This window comes from Spermophilus citellus, assembly GCF_964194105.1.
Source record: "Spermophilus citellus genome assembly, chromosome: X".
Classification (NCBI taxonomy): domain Eukaryota; kingdom Metazoa; phylum Chordata; class Mammalia; order Rodentia; family Sciuridae; genus Spermophilus; species Spermophilus citellus.
This window is the reverse complement of record NC_138190.1, coordinates 10,349,950-10,367,415: the sequence shown is the minus strand read 5'-3', so window position 1 is coordinate 10,367,415 and position 17,466 is coordinate 10,349,950. Positions and strand designations below refer to the sequence as shown.

Sequence of the window (17,466 nt, the reverse complement as noted above, 5' to 3'; positions counted from 1 at the left end):
GCGGAACCCGGGCTACAGCCGCGGGAGGTCCGGACACCGGCGGCCATGGGACTCGCCGGTAAGTGCGCATCTGCCCCTCTCCCCTCCCGCGCTCTGGGCCACTTCAGGTCGGCGCTGTGCTGTACCTGCTGGAGTGGGGCAGGCTATGTAAGGGATGAAGCTGGTCGGGCTTCAGGCCCGGAAGTCGGGTCTAAGGGTCTCCGGAGTCGAGTGGGGTTGAGGAAGCGTTGAAGGCTGGAGCCGGTTTGTTGGCTAAGGCTGGTGGGGCGAGGGACTGGGGACGGCGGGAGTCTGGGCCTTAGACCCTTGCACATACTCTGGCCATTTTCCTCCTCCCTTTGGGCCTAATCAGACTGTGCCTGACCCCGCCGGGTCGCGGACTGAGCGGGGGCACTCCCTCCTTGGCCCTAGCGCTCCCTAGCCACCTCTCGGAGTGGAGCCAGGCTATCTGTGAAGTACCTTCCCCTAGATCCCCAACCGCCTCCAGGTCTCTCGCAGGCTCCCCAGGAGCCTCCACTACTAATGACTGCTTGGGGCGTGTTGGCTATGTCGAGAATTTTAAGGTCTTCTTGAGTTTTCCAGTTTAAGTGGCTGGGTGGAGACTTTGGAGAAATTGCTCAACTTGGGTTTGTACAACTTCTCATCTGTAATTTGAGAGAGAAATAAATCGTATCTCTAAGCCTCTCTTCAGCTTTAAATTCGAAGATTCTCAGATTCTGTTGTATATTGAATGTTGATGTCCTGATGGTGGGCAGAATCCTCAGAACGTTTCAGATCAATGACAAAATTTTAAATAATTTCATTTGGCTCATTACGCACTGTTCATTATCATTCATCTTTTGAAACTGAATAGAACTGGAAGTTCAGGTTTAAGTGACAAATCACAGTAACACAATATTAGTTAAACCACTTCAAAGTGTTAACTTGAGGAATCTCAATATTTGATAATGTTGAATCTTAGAAATTCAGTTCAGCAGACACTGCTGGAGTATTTCTGAGAGCATATTTAAAATGTAGATAAGGGCTGGGGCTATAGCTCAGTGGTAGAGTGCTCGCCTCACATGTGGAAGGCATTGGGTTCAATCCTCAGCACCACAGAAAAATAAAACATCACATAAAAATAAAATAAAGGTATTGTGTCCATCTACAACTAAAAAAATTTTTAAAAAATGTAGATGAGTTTATTGGAGAGAATTGATGTTAAGACTTTGCACATACAGTTAATTTGTATTTTCTGAGTTTGCAGGTGAAATCTGCAACTCAGATTAAGGATGGCTTCCCATTGTATAGTTGAGGTTTCTGGAGCCCTGGGCATCTTCATTTGTAAGCTAAGGAAGATTTTTAACTACATCTCTAAGATTCTTTAGCTATAAAAGTCTAAGAATCTGGGGCTTGGGATATTGGCTCAGTTGGTAGAGTGCTTGCCTTGCATACACAAGGCCCTGGGTTCATTCCCCAGCACCACAAAAATAAATAAATAAATAAAATCTCTCTTTCTGTTTGATGTGGAACATTCATTTAAAAAAAAGTCTAAGAGTCTGTAGTAATATTGAATGAGCATTTCACATTGATATGGCTTTAGGGGATCCCTGAGATATATATTTCTCACTTTAGATATAGGAACTGACTGGAGATGGAGACTGTCTCTACTTTGGCCTTATTTTCAGACTCCACATTGAAAGGAGAGCACTCAGGGAAGAAGGGCCTACATAAAGAAAGTTTAAGGAAAAAATGAAGGGAGCAGTTTGATTATCACCATCCTTGAATAAGGAAGGAGAAAATATGGATTTTCCACAGCATGAACTCCAGGTGACATTTGAAAAGGTGCTATCTAGTTCCAGATATATTTTAACATAAACCACAGAGCCAATACCAGCAGAAATTTATGAGCTGAATTGAATCAGTGGCTAAGCTCTAGAGCAGGAATCAGCAAACTTTCTGTAAAGAGCCAGATGGTAAATATTTTAGGCTCTGTGGGTCATATGGTCTCTGTGGCAGATAGTCTGCTGTTGTAGCACAAAAGTAGCCATTCACATAAATGAATGGGTGAGTCTGTGTTCCCATTAAACTTTTTACTTACAAAACCAGGCAGTAGACCAGAATAATTAGATTTGAATTCTGGGCTGTTTCAATCATCCTTTCTCCCTAAAACTTAGTGGTGTAAAACAGCAACCATTTTGCAGTTTTTCATGATTCTGTAGTCTACTAGGTATGGCTAATGGTATTTCTGGTCTTGCCAGTGGCCACCAGGAAGGCTGTATTTAGCTAGCAGTTTGGTGAGAGAATGGGTCCAGATAACATGAGCATGGCTGGGCCTCTGGCTCTCTCCATGTAGTCTGAGAGCTGGTCCCTCTTCATATTGTCTCCCCCATGTCTCTGTAGCACAATAGCTAAACTTCTTACATGGTAGTTTAGGGTAGTAAGAGTGCATAACTGGAAGCCACAGGGCCTTTTTCAGGCTGAGGTCAAAAATTTGCATACCACTTCTCTTGTGTCCTGTGAGTTAAACCTGATCCAAATGCAAGGTGTAGGTGGGATCACCAGTGAAGCACATTATGCTGCCTCTAAGGAGCTGAGTGATCTTGGACAGATTCCTTAACCTCCCTTAAGCTTTAGACTTTCCATTTATAAAATAGAGTTGATACCTTATAGGGTTTTGGTGAAGCTACAAATAAGATGCAGAAAACTCTTAGCACACAGTTCCTATTGTATAGTGGCCATTTAATAAGTAGAAGTTGGTAAAGTGATAACAGTAGAGGAAAATATGCACATGTGTATGTATGTGTATATATATATATATATATATATATATATATATATATATATGTATGTGATGTGTGTGTATGTGATTATTGAAAACAACTGGTTTGATGGTGTTGCAAACTATTATGTACTATGGTGTAACAAACTCATTTAGAATTATGAATAGCAATGACTTTTTAAAAATTATTTTATTATTTGTTCTTTTTAGATATACATGATAGTAGAGTGTACTTTGCATATGTACATGGAGTATAATTCTAATTAGGATCCCATTCTTATGGTTGTATAAAGATGTGGAGTTACACTGGTTGTGTATTTATATATAAGGATAGGAAAGTTATGTATGATTCATTCTATTGTCTTTCCTATTACCATCCCCCTCCCTTCCCTTCATTCCTCTTTGTCTAATCCATGAACTTCTAATCTTCCCCTCCCTATCCTCTCTGTTTCTGGGTTAGCATCCACATATCAGAGAACATTTGGCCTTTGTTCTTTGGGGTGATTTATTTCCCTTAGCACAATATTCTCCAGCTCCGTCCATTTACTAGCAAATGCCATAATTTCATTCTTCTTCAAGGCTGAGTAATATTCCCTTGTGTATATATAACACATTTTCTTTATCTATTCATCTGTTGTAGGGCACCTAGGTTGGTTCCATAGCTTAGCTATTGTGAATTGAGTGAGTAGCAATGACTTTTAGAGCAAAATAAAGACACTAGCAAAATCAAGATGTTGCAGAATGTAGTTTTCTTGTATGGCACCTAGTAAAAGTTAAGCGAGTAAATGTTGTCAAGTGAGTAAATTCATATATGCTTTGTTTTTATGTCTAGGGGAAAAGCTAACAAATTTACGTTAACATTAAAACTACTTTCTAACAGGATTTGGAATATGGAATGTGTTGTGTCTCTAAGCTGAGATTCTGTTTTGCTCTTTTTCAGGTAACAGGATACATAACTGGGTTGCTCTTAAGAACTGATGCCTAAATCACCTCAGCATGGCCTGTAGTGGAGGAGGTGGGCATGGCCAGCCTTCCTCAGCTATACTCTCCCCGGTTACCCCTGGAAGTCTTTCCACTTCTAGAACCCGTGCCCATAGCATATGCATGGTGTCTGACTTTTTCTACCCAAACATGGGAGGTGTGGAGAGCCATATTTACCAGCTCTCTCAGTGCCTGATTGAAAGAGGGCACAAGGTCATAATTGTCACCCATGCTTACGGAAATCGAAAAGGCATCCGTTACCTCACTAATGGCCTCAAAGTCTATTACTTGCCTCTGAAAGTCATGTACAACCAATCTACAGCCACGACCCTCTTTCACAGTCTGCCATTGCTCAGGTACATATTTGTTCGGGAGAGAGTCACCATAATCCATTCCCATAGTTCTTTTTCTGCCATGGCCCATGATGCTCTCTTCCACGCCAAGACAATGGGGCTCCAGACAGTCTTCACGGACCATTCCCTTTTTGGATTTGCTGATGTCAGCTCGGTGCTTACAAACAAGCTTCTAACTGTATCTCTTTGTGACACAAACCACATCATTTGTGTCTCTTATACTAGTAAGGAAAATACTGTACTAAGAGCAGCACTGAATCCTGAAATAGTGTCCGTCATTCCTAATGCAGTAGATCCTACTGACTTCACTCCAGACCCATTTAGGAGGCATGATAGTGTAATAACTATTGTTGTTGTCAGCAGACTTGTTTACAGAAAAGGTAATGAAATGATAGCTATATTTGCATTGCAGTCTTTTTTCCTTATAGAAAGCTGTTGAATACTTGTCTGTGTATATATATATATATGATGATTGTTTGGTTTTTCATTTTGTTTAATGGTTTTATAATTAGTTCTGCATTAACCAGAGTAAAGAAAGCTCTGATGTTGGTTTACACATCCAAGGAGAGAAATTTTTAGAATGGTGATGAATGCTGCCCCCAGCCTTTGATGTTTTAATGGTTGATGAAAGATAAAAACAATAACCTGATGCTGTGTCATCACTAAGATCTTTTACAAAATTAAAATAGCCCTGCACATGTGGTAAGAAGTAAAGGATTCAACCCACCACATGGCCATTTCTTTCTGATTGTAAAGGTAATATATTTTCATTGCAGATGTTTTAAAAGCTAAGAAAAGCACAAAGATGAAAACTAAAATCAGGGGTATTGGTGTTATTCAGAGATGACCCTAATGGACATTTTGATTTATAATTAACTGTCCTTTTTATGCCTATGTCCATATGCTCAATATGAATGGGCCTGTTTGGCACACTTCTGTTTTATAGCTTGCTTATTTGATCTAATCATATATGAGACATTGATAATATTGGCAGGTAAGTGGTGAAGAAGAGAGGATTCAATGGCCCAAGGTCAGAGCCTGGCTCTACCCTATTGTATGATTAAGGGCAAGTTATTTAACATCTCTAAGTTTGTTTTTTCATTTGTTTAAGCAACGGTGGGAACTTTGTGAAAGTTCACTGATGGTTCCTATAAAGTCCTTAGCCCAGGTTGTACTTGATAAATGTCCAGGAATATCAAGGATTTTTTTTTTTTTTTTTTTTTTTTTTTTTTTTTAGTGCAGCAATCATAGACGCCACTAAAGCATTTGTGGAAACTCATTTACCAGAATCTGAAATAGTCTGATTATTAAAAACATTATAGAGCCAGGTGCAATGGTGCACATCTGTAGTCCCAGCAGTTCCAGAGGCTGAGGCAGGAGGATCTCAGGTTCAAAGCCAGCCTCAGTTCAAAGCCAACTCAGCAACTCCCTAGTAACTTAGTGAGACCCTGTCTCAAAATAATAGGGCTGGGGATGTGGCTCAGTGGTTAAGCACCTCTGGGTTTGAACCCTGGTACCAAAAATAAAAATAAATAAAAACATAGAGAGTTACGAATGCTATTTATGAACCTAATAATCACTTATTTACTTTCTTGAAATATTTGAACTTAATTCAAAATATTAACCACACTGATTAGTGAGTAGTTTGATGTAGAGCTGCTGGCTTCAGGTACTAGTATGCTGATTTCAGTGGCTTCATCTTGCACAGTCACCTTCACAAAGCACAATCTATCATTGCTACTTTGGGCTTCTTTTAAGTGGCGTGAAAACCTAAAGGTGCATGAAGTGATGTTCTCCTAGACTTTTAAAATTTGCTTTCAGTTTTACACAGTGGTTTAAACATTTGTATTCTCATCTGACAAGAACTTAGTTCTATGACTTTTCTTTATTGGATTTTTCAACCATTCAGCTTAGTTTTCATAGAAACTTATATTGTCATTTTATGTGATACTTAATTAAATTAACCAGTACAGTGACAAGTACAACTGGCATTACACAGATTTGTGAACAGATGCAGCAGGTTTTGGGTAAGCAAGAAGCTTAGCAGTGTACCAGTGTACTAGGGAGTGGCCCAAAACCTAGATATAGTCCCTGGTTAGTATAGTTCACTTTTGGAATGGGAAGGTTAAGTCCACTTAAGGGAGACTGGTAAAAGAAACTTAAACTAAACCATATTTTTCTGGGGCCAAGGCAGCAGTATGCTTCTATTCTTTGTCTGAGAAGATATGAATGCGGCTGGGGGTGTAGCTCAGTGTAGCTCAGATAGAGCACTTTGCCTAGCATGTGCAAGGCTCTGGGTTCAATCCCCAGCACCAGAAAAATTAAAAATAAAGAAGAAGATATGAATGGACTTGTATTTTATTCTGAATCTCTTTTAGGATATTGGTGACGTGTTTGCTGTAACTTAGAAAATATGCTTAATTTATTTTTTAATCAAATAGTATACTTTTGTGAGGTAGCTGAGTATGAGGCATATGTGATTAAGGGTCAGCAAAATTAACTACTCATCCAAAGGTTAAACCTATCACCTTTACTTCACTATTGTGATGTTTTGACCAGCTGAGCTAACCACCAACAGAGTGAAGGTACAGCTTCTCCTGTTTAATACTCAACAAATATTTATCGAACTCTTTCCATATGCCAGGCACCCTGCAAATAGTGGCATTCTGAGAAGGAACGGCCACATTTGTAATCCAAAAGTGAGTAGTCATATTAATAGTCCATTCCTTATTAACAAATTAATTTCTTCAGGAGATGTCTATTGTACCAGCTATCAAAAGCATAATGGAGTGGATTAAGTAAGAGGCTAAGTCCAAATTTTCTTTGCCCAGATTTCCTGGTTGATTTCTGAGCCCTGTTTTGCTCTCTGGCAAGGTTTCCCCATGCTCTGTGTGTGTGCAGGCACACCCCATTTCCTCCTATAGTGGTAATGACAACCTACCATTTGTATTCTGCAGTTCATAAAGCCTGTGCATGGTACAGTACCTCACTTGACCCTCCCAACAACTGTAGGGTAGATGTTATCTGCATGTAACAGACAAAGAAACTGAGTCTCAGAGAGGGTAAGTAACTCACCCAGGTTACACAGTAAGTAACAGACATGATAAATGTGAGTCCAGCTCTTCTCGAGTTAAGGCCTCTTGTTCCCCTACTCCCAGCCTGGTCACCATTATCCTAGGATAGATCAGAAAATGCTTTAAAATATTGTTAAGACTGAGCTTTTAAAGAAGTCTGAATTGAGAATTTTTCTTGTCTTTTTGAGTATGGCAATTGAAAGTCTCTTTGTCCGTTCCTTTGTGTTAGACTCTTCTTAGAGGCATCAGAAATGATTTTTTTTTTGTAGTGAGGAAATAAACCCTTTATTCTGATAACTATTATAGAGCACTGATAGTATTAACCAGTCTCATTTTTTGTAAAGTGATTGTTAGGATTAAATGACAATGCATTTAAAGTACATTGCCTGACATAGGAAGCATTTGGTAAATGTTAAAAATTATTAGCAGTTATGATTATTGCTCTATTTTTATTTGAAGAGTGAACTCTTAACATTGTATTTGAAAGGGGGGGAAGAGAGAAAAGAAAGGAAATGAAGGAATCATAGAAGACTAAATGTTATTTAGCCACCTTTTGCTTTATCTAGAAATTCAGTTGATGGATTTGATAATGGACTTGAAACAAAGATAGCTAAGATTTTTAATGAGAACCCTTTATTAATTCAGAAAAAATACATGGGAATTTATTTTTGATATACGCCATCCTCTTTTGAAAATACCAGCAGAGTTTCTTTAATGAATCCTACTTTGCATTACTTAATGAAAATGACCTTATATGTGTCATTTCTCCCAGCATCTGTTTATAATTGATCTGCCTGTTTGTGGGTAGATGAACATAAGAAATGAATTCGTGGATGTAAATAACCAAATAGTAGCAACATTGCTATGGCTTTTGATAGCCCCTTACTTTTTCAGACTATAGGTCATGATTTACTTTATTACTTTATATTACATGAGGTTGTGGTTACAGATTATCAGAAAATATTTTTTTAAAAGGAATCAAGATGCATTTTTTTGTTCTGTGGACTGTAAAGATCTAACAGTTGAGGTCCAACTACCCTCATTTACTCTCATTCTGGGAAAGTGGGCTATAGCTGGTTCGGGTGGACTTTTTAAAATTCTGCTAACACTGTAGGGTTCATTACAAAATCCTTTGTACAAACTGTGTTTTGAGCAAAGTGCAGGGAGTAATTAGACTTTGTTGCTTAGTCCTTTCCTGTGGCAGGAAGTGGAATTATAGACTGATAGAATTTTATAGCTGAAAGAGACCTTGGTCTTTAGGTATATAGTTCCCTGCAATTAATAGATCAGGAGACTGCCATGATCAAAGGGCTCGCTGGTTAAAAACAACAACAATAAAAATACAGCAGAGGCAAGACCTAGATCTCCTGTTAGTCATTCTGCTGTGGAGAAAGCTAACTCAAATCTTAACCACCTTAAATACCACTTAACATGGACAAGTAAATAACTTATAGTATGTTGAAACAGGATTAATTGTCCATATTTGGGTGTGTGGAAGGTAACAATGGATGTCAGGGTCTTTGTCTTCAAGAATTGCAACTCTTGAGGACTCCTGGGAATTTATGAAGCATTCTACTCTTGGGAGATTTGGTATCTCCAAGTGAGTGGATTCTCAGTAGTTCTGATGATTTTTAAAGTTTAAATATTAATATCTCTAACATTCATCTTTATTTTATATTTTCAGGAACCGATTTGCTTAGTGGTATAATACCTGAACTCTGTCAGAAATATCCAGATTTAAATTTCATAATTGGAGGAGAGGGACCAAAGAGAATCATTTTAGAAGAAGTACGAGAAAGATACCAGCTACATGACAGGTACTGATGGCTTCCATAGTGTTGTGGGTGAGAAGATATCAGCTATCCATTTTGGTTTTGACTAGATGTCTGTTTTAGATGTGCTGCTTCTCCTGCGTGTAGTTGATATAAAAATGTAGTATAAGTCCTGTTTTTAAAAGAATTTACATAAAGTGAGAAAATGAGAATTCAGTTTTATTTTTTCTTAGTCCAATATTATGTGACTTTGGGGGACAGTTGTTGGAGGCACTGTGGAAGGCACACACCCACACACAAAAATAACCACTTTGGAAATATTTGTAGATTTCTGAGCCATATTTTGTTGTGATTTAAATAACATGGCACTGGCTGGGCATGTAGCTCCTTGGTAGAGCACTTGCCTAGCATGCACAAGGCCCTGGGTTCAGTCCCCAGCAGTGGAAAAAAATAACATGGCCCAAATCATGTAAATTGCTCTGCACACATAGGTTCAGACAGGTATTTTCTTCAGTAACTTTGATAACACACAATATGTGTGTGTATGAAACATCATTTTTTTTGGGGGGGGGGTGTGCTGGGAATTGAACCCAGGGCCTTGTGCATGCAAGGCAAGCACCCTCCCAACTGAGATATATCCCCAGCCCCTGAAACATCAATTTTGAGAAGGCCATTTTCCTGTTAGAAATGAGGAAATATTCAATCACCAAAGTGTATTAACATTTTTATTAAATGCAAGTTAGTTTTGGAGAAGATGAAATTTGGTATACGTAACAAAAGTTAGAAATATGTAGTTATATGACTTGTAACTCAACAGCTTTATAAGGCTTTCTTTTAGATCATTGTTTGATGATATTGGTTTTTAGAGGTGGTAAACATTACAATAAAAGAATCTAAGTGTAATATAAATAGCTAACTTAGCTTAGAAATTAAATTTCTTTTGTGGCATGATTTTTCACTCCCTTCTTTCTTCCCCTCTCATTTAAAAAATCAGGGTGCGTCTTTTGGGAGCATTAGAACACAAGGATGTTAGAAATGTCTTAGTTCAAGGACATATTTTTCTTAATACATCCCTTACTGAAGCATTCTGCATGGCGATCGTGGAAGCAGCAAGTTGTGGTTTACAGGTAAAAAGCTTTCAGGGCTTGTATTGTTGGGATTTCTGTGTTCATATTTTGGAAAGGAAAAAAAAAACACACTGAGACATGCTGTAATAATTTTTTAAGTTGATTTTGTTGATTTCCCCAAGGTCTGATTATATGGACCATGTATTCCTTTTTTTCTTTTCAAGGTTGTAAGTACCAGGGTTGGTGGAATTCCTGAGGTGCTTCCAGAAGATCTTATTATTTTGTGTGAGCCTTCAGTAAAATCTTTGTGCAAAGGGTTGGAGAAAGCTATTTTACAACAGAAGTCGGGGGCATTGCCAGCTCCAGAAAATATCCATAACATAGTAAAGACTTTCTACACCTGGAGGAATGTTGCAGAAAGAACTGAAAAAGTATGTCACATGCTGAGAAAAGATTTTATCTGAACTCTTGATGTTTCACACACATATTTGCTTTCTTTTACATACAAGTTTGCCATTGATATTGTTGGTTAAGTTTATGAACTCTCTTCCTTATAGAAAGAAAGGAACTGTGCATTACTTTTGATACACATGCTGGCTAAGTTTTTGTTAAAACATTGCATTTGACTTCTGATTTTGTTGATTTTCCTGAGGAAAATTAGAGCAACCTCATAATTTGTTAATATTTAAAAATATTAAAAATTTAAATATTTAAAAATATTAAAAAATATTTTGTTATAGATGGACACAGTACCTTTATTTATGTATTTATTTATTTTTTGAATGCAGTGCTGAGTATTGAACCCAGTGCCTCACATGTTCTAGGCAAGTGCTCTACTAATGAGCTACAACCTCAGCCCATAACTTGTTAATATTTGATTCAAGCTGCTTCCTAAACTTTTTTTGGTCCTTTTGTTAACTACTGTGATTTTCTGCAGGAAAATGATTTTTGCATCTTTGAACTGTTTGAGAACATAATAAGTTAGAATTCAAAATCTACTTAAAAAGTTGGAAAAATGATCACAATAAAAGACAGCTATAGGGAATTTCAAAAGGACAGGTACAGGAAATAGATTGACACCCTTAGGTAGGAGAGTGTGCTTGTGAGAAATGCTTCCTGATTTTGGTCTAGAGACTTCATTTATTCTATACAGTTTTATCCTTTAGGTCTTTCTCCTGACTACTACTTCCTCATGCCTTTTATCACCATGTAACAAGCTGAGTGGAAACAACTCATTCATTGTGGAAACAACAATTCATTTTCTTAGTATATAGAAATCCTGGACCAGAAAGACAGCCAGGTAGAGTATGGAAAAGGTTGTAGTGTAGAGTAGTGCTTTATATTTTCAAGGTATGCAGTGGAGCAGACAGTTTTTAGCCTGAGGTAGTAGCAAGGTGTAGCAGAGAAGAGAATGTATTATCTTTTACTATAAGGCTTTTTTACTTAGTTTCAATGATCAGATTCAGTACATAAAATGAGCCCATATTTGAGAACAAATTCAAAAACATCTTTATCTCTAAAAATGGTCATATGTAATAAAATTTTCAGTTGAAACATAAGATGTTTTTCAATAAATGTTTTTGACTGAAGTGTCTGTGAGGCACTCTGACCTTTTAGAAGTCTTGCAGAATCTCAACCCATGTGAAATAGCTACCTTTTCCTTTGAAAGCTGGAATCTAGCACTGATTATCTGTGACTGTGCATGTCAGAGTTACCTGGGTAACCTCTTCAGACTCTGTCTCCCTGCCCCCTTAGCTCCCCAACCACTTCCTAAATTCTAATGTGATTCTGGGGAAGCAGAGATGGAATTTTGTGTACGGTTAGCAAGGATATGTGGCTAGAGAGGTTTTTGGCTTTTTTTTTTTTTTTTTGGTGATACCACTCTTTTGTCCATAGTGATTGAGAACCACAGCTCTTTTAAGTTGTGACTTGACCTTCTTGATGGACATCATATAAAGAATTCTGAGCTATTATAGGTGAAGAATTATGGTGACAGTTTGTCAGCATACATTAAAAGAGCTAGTTAGGACTTTTCTTGTAACCACATATTTTCTATTAGTTATGTTTAAAGTAATAATAAAGCATCTGTATATTTTTTCTATTTTATACTCTGGTAGTTTATTGTATACATTTAGAAAAAAGTAAATCCTTATCTATAACAGATTGTCACATTCTCGTCACAGTAGTAAATTGTTATTTTATCACCTAAGGTAATAAATTAACTGACATGAAAAAAAAAAAAACCTGGACAAACAGGTCAATTGTAGTTGGGCTTTTAATTCTAGACATTTTGATTCTTTTCTTTCTTTCGAGATTGAACCCAGGGGAGGGGCACTTAACCGCTGCTACATTCCCAGTCCTTTTTTATATTTTATTTAGAGACAGGGTCTCACTGAGTTTCTTAGGGCCTTGCTGAGTTGCTGAGGCTGACTTTGAACTTGCAATCCTCCTGCCTCATCCTCCAGAGCTGCTGGGGTTACAGCTTGAGCTGCCATGCTTGGCAACATTTTGATTCTTTTAAATTCCTTTTAACTGTGTTGTTTAGAAAGTTGATCACAAAATTAAATTGGGCTTCAGCCTTCACATAATTTTCAACATCATCCTGATTAAAATGTTTATATTTAAAATGTCCTCAGGATAGAAGAACTAGATGAAAGCGTCCTATACTTTTCAAAGGCCACTGACCTGTAGATCTTGTACTTCATGTTGTAACTTTTCTTGAATTTAAAAGAAGATGGTTTACAGGTCTGTGAAACGAAGCACAAGTAATGCTTAAAGGCAATTAAAAAAATGGTCATGCTGGCCCATTTGATGTGTTCTAAACAAGTATGTTTAAAGATCTTTGGGTTTTGCTATTTTAGAGCAAAACGTGCTCAGCAATGTTTTAAAAAGCAAGCCACCTACTTACCAATTCTCAGCAGCAAACTCAGTTTGCTAAAGTGTGAACTATGCTGCCTACTAAAATTTACCCCCTATTTTCCCCTGTTTTACTTGCAGTCTATGGAATGTTTCTGGGTAGCATGGATGGCCTTGTGGCAGTAGAAAGAAGAGCCTGGGTATCCCCAGAAGCCCACTATATTGTGGCACTCTGATTATGCCAGATGTCTGCCAGATGCCAGTGAGAGCTTTCTTTGACCAGTCAAGGCATTGACAAGGCCAGTCCTGCTTGAGCACTGCTAAAGTCAGTGTTGAATTAAATATCCTTTGCATTGGTGACCCCAAAGAACTGTTCAGAAATTGTAGGTCTTTGGTATTCTAGTACTCAGCTGAAGTTGATGGTGATCTCCTAGGGGAGAGGAATTAATTGTAGCTTATTCTTTGTGTCACACATATCTAGCCCAGTCTTTTGCCCAGACTGGGCAATGTACCCAATGAGAGTTGTATCAAAGGGCATTAAGGACATCCTTACTATAACAACAACAATAAACAAGAGCAAATTCTGTTTATGTTTCTGAAACTTTCCTGGTCAGTGTGAATTGTCCTTTGATGGGTCCACCAGCTCATTCTCAGTCTTCTCTCCTTCAGGTGTACGAACGGGTAGCGGGGGAAGCCGTGCTGCCGATGGACAAGCGACTGGACAGGCTCATCTCTCACTGTGGCCCAGTAACAGGCTATATTTTTGCTTTTTTAGCTGTGCTCGACTATCTCCTCCTTGTTTTCCTGAGGTGGATGACTCCAGATTCTATCATTGATGTTGCAATGGATGCCACGGGGCCAAGCGGTGCCTGGACTCATCAAAATCCTGACACTACACAAAGGGTTGAGAATGATGAGGTTTTAGACACACCCAGATAGAATAGAAAACCCAGGTTGTAAAGTTTTAAACATTTGTAATAATTCTATTAAGGTGATTGAAAATAACCTTGCTTTGTTTGTTTTTGATTGTTAATTTTAGCAAGTTATGCTACCTCTATATCATTCGATATTTTCTTTTGAGGAAAGAAAAACTTATGCAATTCCTGAGTGTAGAAACTCCTTGCACTTCCTTAAAATGTAGAAGAGAACGTTTAAGCCACTCAGGTATGAAATTTTTCAGATTACTGAAATCCTTCTAGCAGAGATGTTTTAACATTATATTTTGAGAGCTTTGGGTGCTGAAGGGCCAAACGTTTCTGGGCATTTTTTGGCCAGTTTTTAACGTTAAAGCATTAATTAGACACTCACCAGATGTTTACAAGTTTTCTTTAGGGAAGTACAACAATTACATGTTCGTATACATTTATTAGATATTTAAGTCATGCTCTTAAAACATTTATTGGGTCCATTCAGTAAGCATTACATCTAATCAGCGGGTTTCTTAAGTAAGATAGACTGTCAGTTACCAGCATGTTTTGAGTACCTGCTTTTGTGTAGAATGTTGAACTAGCTTCTTCCTGCTGTTCAGGACCCTGGTTGCATTTGCTCTTTGCTCATCTTTCAGATGGCTTCTTTTGTTATAGTCATAGTTGACATGAGATGGTAAAATATCTAACATGCCAGAACTCTTCATATTAGTTAATGCCAGGAAAAGTCACCGGCATACTCTAAGTATTTCTTTGATCAGTTATGTGTGTTCTCCTCAATAGAGCCTTCATCTTCAGTTATGTTTATGAAGCTTTTGATTTTTAATTTCTAGGGACCGATATCACTGTTGATAGTGCAGAGAAGCCCTCCACATTTTCAGTGCATAATTTAGTCTTCTGTAAATGGCCTTTGTGTTTTCTGAGCAGAATGTATGAGGTGTGCCATCTCACAACCAGCTGCTACCCTGTCCTTTTGATATAAGTCGTTTCCTTCACTGTGGCCTAGCTGATGTCTGATAAGTATTGTCAATGTGCAAAAAGGCTTTATTTAAGAATGTTTTATTTATAGCAAACCAACTCTGAAAATCTTAGGACACAGTCTTTTTGTGAGTGGATGTTGTTAACTATAATTGTTGTTGCCCAGAGCCATGGGTTTTTAAACCCCAAATTATCCACATGGTGTGTATTATTAATTCTTTGAACTCTTTAGAATAAGCTTTTGTGAAAAAAGGACTGTGAATCAAAACAATGAGGCACTTGTGGGTGCACTAGATAGATTCTGTCAGTATTGTGATTCTGTACAGGATTTTTAAAATGACAACATTCACAAAACTTCTTACTTTTTAAGAGTATCTTAATATGCCTATTATCCGGTTGCCACTGGTATAAAAGAAATATATTTGTGTTTTGTTTGTACTAAAACACAAATGCAAGAGTGCAATTTTTAAAATCTAGAAGCTAGGGATTCTTTTGTTGGAGAAAAATGGACTGATCCAAACTATTCAGCCCTACTAGGATTTTTATGCATTGAAACTGACATAAATATGGAATAAACAGTGCAATATTCATGGTAAAGTGAGAAATGGTTAACATTTGGTTTTATTTATTCTACTCAGCAATTTTAAAAGGTACACTACTATTTTTTCCTTTTGCTTCTTAATTTATTTTTCAAATTTGTCATTGAATTCTTTAGTTGTTATTTATTTAAAGTGAAAATAGCATTTAAAATTGTTTTTGCATGTAAGATGTGTACTTTACAGGTGCGAAATTATTTTCCTTTTTTTGGTTTTCAAACAAATGGAAGTAAGTTTATTTGTCTTACATAAATCTTAATTTTCAGACTTCCTGGATACCTTAGTTGTAACTGTCAGTGTTGCACTGGTCAGTATGTGGAAACACATTGTTCTACCCCATTACTTAATGTTTATTTAAAAGTGAAATTACATTGATGAGGAATTTATTAAAAATATATTGTATTTCTTTTGATATTATAGATGGTTGCACATGTAAAATTGGTTTGTTAAAACATGCTACATGCCCAAAAATAAAGATGAGAATGACATTTTTGACAATTTTCTGAGTTTGTCTTGTTTTATGACCAGGATATTAGTTACTGTTGGAATAGGGTCCTCCCGCCCCACCCTCCCTTTTGTTTTTCAGTGTAAATGTGTTGCTTGGTTTGTTAGTAAAACAGGAAATGTCCTTCAGATGATGACTCATTCTTTTATTTCTACAAATACTCTTTCTTACTCATGGAAGAGCAAGTTCCATTGCACCATTGTTTTCTGACCCAAATAAGCCCTTGTTTTGCACTGCACTAGAGTTCTCACATAGGATAAATGAATGAATCTATACACTATTGTTTATATGAACTACATAATTATACTTTATATCTTGCCAGATATTGTAAGAGGAATTTGGATTTGGAATTTGTTTATAAAAGCCCAGCTTTTCCCACCCCCTTTGTTAGAACCACTGTAAAGTAGTCACCTACATTAAATCAGATTTTAGTTCTGATTTATCTTACACCAGAACTTATTTTTGGCAATGTCATGTATTATAGGTTTGTATTTACTTTTGTAAAGTGTTTTTAAAAACCTTTTTATCTATCCTTGTATGCCCAGAAGGATGTGTCCAGATGTTAAATTGTGTGATTCTGTGATTGGGGTTTTTTTATATGAAATTATGAAAATTCCAGTTTTGTACAAAATTTGATTTGTTTTCTGCAGTACTTTGGGGAGTTGAGTTTATTTTATCCTTGATCATTTATATTAGGCTGAGGCTCAGTGGATCTCAACTGAGAGATGGGGGATTATTTTGTTCCCAAGGGGATGTCTGGCAAAGTCAAAACATTTCTAGTTGCATCTGGATGGGGTGTGACATTAGCATCAAGTTGAGTAGAGATCAGGTGCTGCTAAGCATTCTACAATGCTTTGGACAGCCCCCCACAACAGAATCAGTAGTGCTGAGGCTGAGAAAACTGAGAAACTGTTGACTATTTCATCTGTAAAAGATGCTATGAATTAACTATTAAATAGCATTTACCTTTCATTTCTGTCCCAAATATATTGCTCAAATGTAATAAACACAGTCTTTCAGAAATAGTATAGCCATCTATTTGAACCAACTTTTTTGATATGTAAAAAATAGGACTGCCATGTTTTATGTGAAAATTAAAACCCAAACAAGATGAATAGTGTTATAATATGATATACATGACTGGTCTGACATGAGTGAACAGTGGCCTCCATAGAGTACAATTGGAGAAAGAGATACATGAAAAGAGCTAAGGCATTGTATTCATGTATTTTCCTACATTGGTGTTCTACTGGATAATCTAAGCTTGATAAAGAAAACGGATGGCATTAGAGCAGATTATGCTAAGTGAAGCTAGCCAATCCCTAAAAAACAAATGCCAAATGCCAAATGTCTTCTTTGATATAAGGAGAGTAACTAAGAACAGAGTAGGGAAGAAGAGCATGAGAAGATGAATAACATTAAACAGGGATGAGAGGTGGGAGGGACAGGGAGAGAGAAGGGAAATTGCTTGGAAATGGAAGGAGACTCTTAGGGTTATACAAAATTACATACAAGAGGAAGTGAGGGGAAAGGGAAAAATAATACAAGGGGGAGAAATGAATTACAGTAGAGAGGGTAGAGAGAGAAGAGGGGAGGG

General features: G+C 37.3%; 1 protein-coding gene across 7 annotated transcripts; it reads left to right on the top strand.

Annotated features, from left to right (window-relative positions):
* On the top strand, positions 1 to 15,846 carry PIGA (phosphatidylinositol glycan anchor biosynthesis class A). 7 transcript variants are annotated; one of them, XM_081276811.1, is made up of 7 exons: positions 1 to 58; positions 3,702 to 4,475; positions 8,854 to 8,986; positions 9,936 to 10,068; positions 10,233 to 10,439; positions 11,175 to 11,308; positions 13,534 to 13,650. In XM_081276811.1, exons 2-6 carry the CDS (start codon positions 3,758 to 3,760, stop codon positions 11,280 to 11,282), a joined length of 1,299 nt encoding a protein of 432 aa, XP_081132937.1. In that variant the 5' UTR covers positions 1 to 58; positions 3,702 to 3,757; the 3' UTR covers positions 11,283 to 11,308; positions 13,534 to 13,650. The 7 variants fall into 7 exon arrangements, with proteins under 7 accessions (XP_081132937.1, XP_081132934.1, XP_081132938.1 ...); XM_081276809.1 differs by lacking the exon at positions 11,175 to 11,308 and adding an exon at positions 1,668 to 1,824 and having other exon boundaries at positions 2 to 58; positions 13,534 to 15,846; XM_081276810.1 differs by lacking the exon at positions 11,175 to 11,308 and adding an exon at positions 1,615 to 1,824 and having other exon boundaries at positions 37 to 58; positions 13,534 to 15,846.
* The last annotated feature ends 1,620 nt before the right edge of the window (positions 15,847 to 17,466 follow it).

Coding starts and splice junctions, on each gene's coding strand:
- PIGA (XM_081276808.1), top strand. CDS start 3,758: ATGGCCTGTAGTGGAGGAGGTGGGCATGGCCAGCCTTCCTCAGCTATA. Junction 10,069..10,232: donor CAGCAAGTTGTGGTTTACAG/GTAAAAAGCTTT, acceptor TTTCTTTTCAAG/GTTGTAAGTACCAGGGTTGG. Junction 10,440..13,533: donor TTGCAGAAAGAACTGAAAAA/GTATGTCACATG, acceptor TCTCTCCTTCAG/GTGTACGAACGGGTAGCGGG.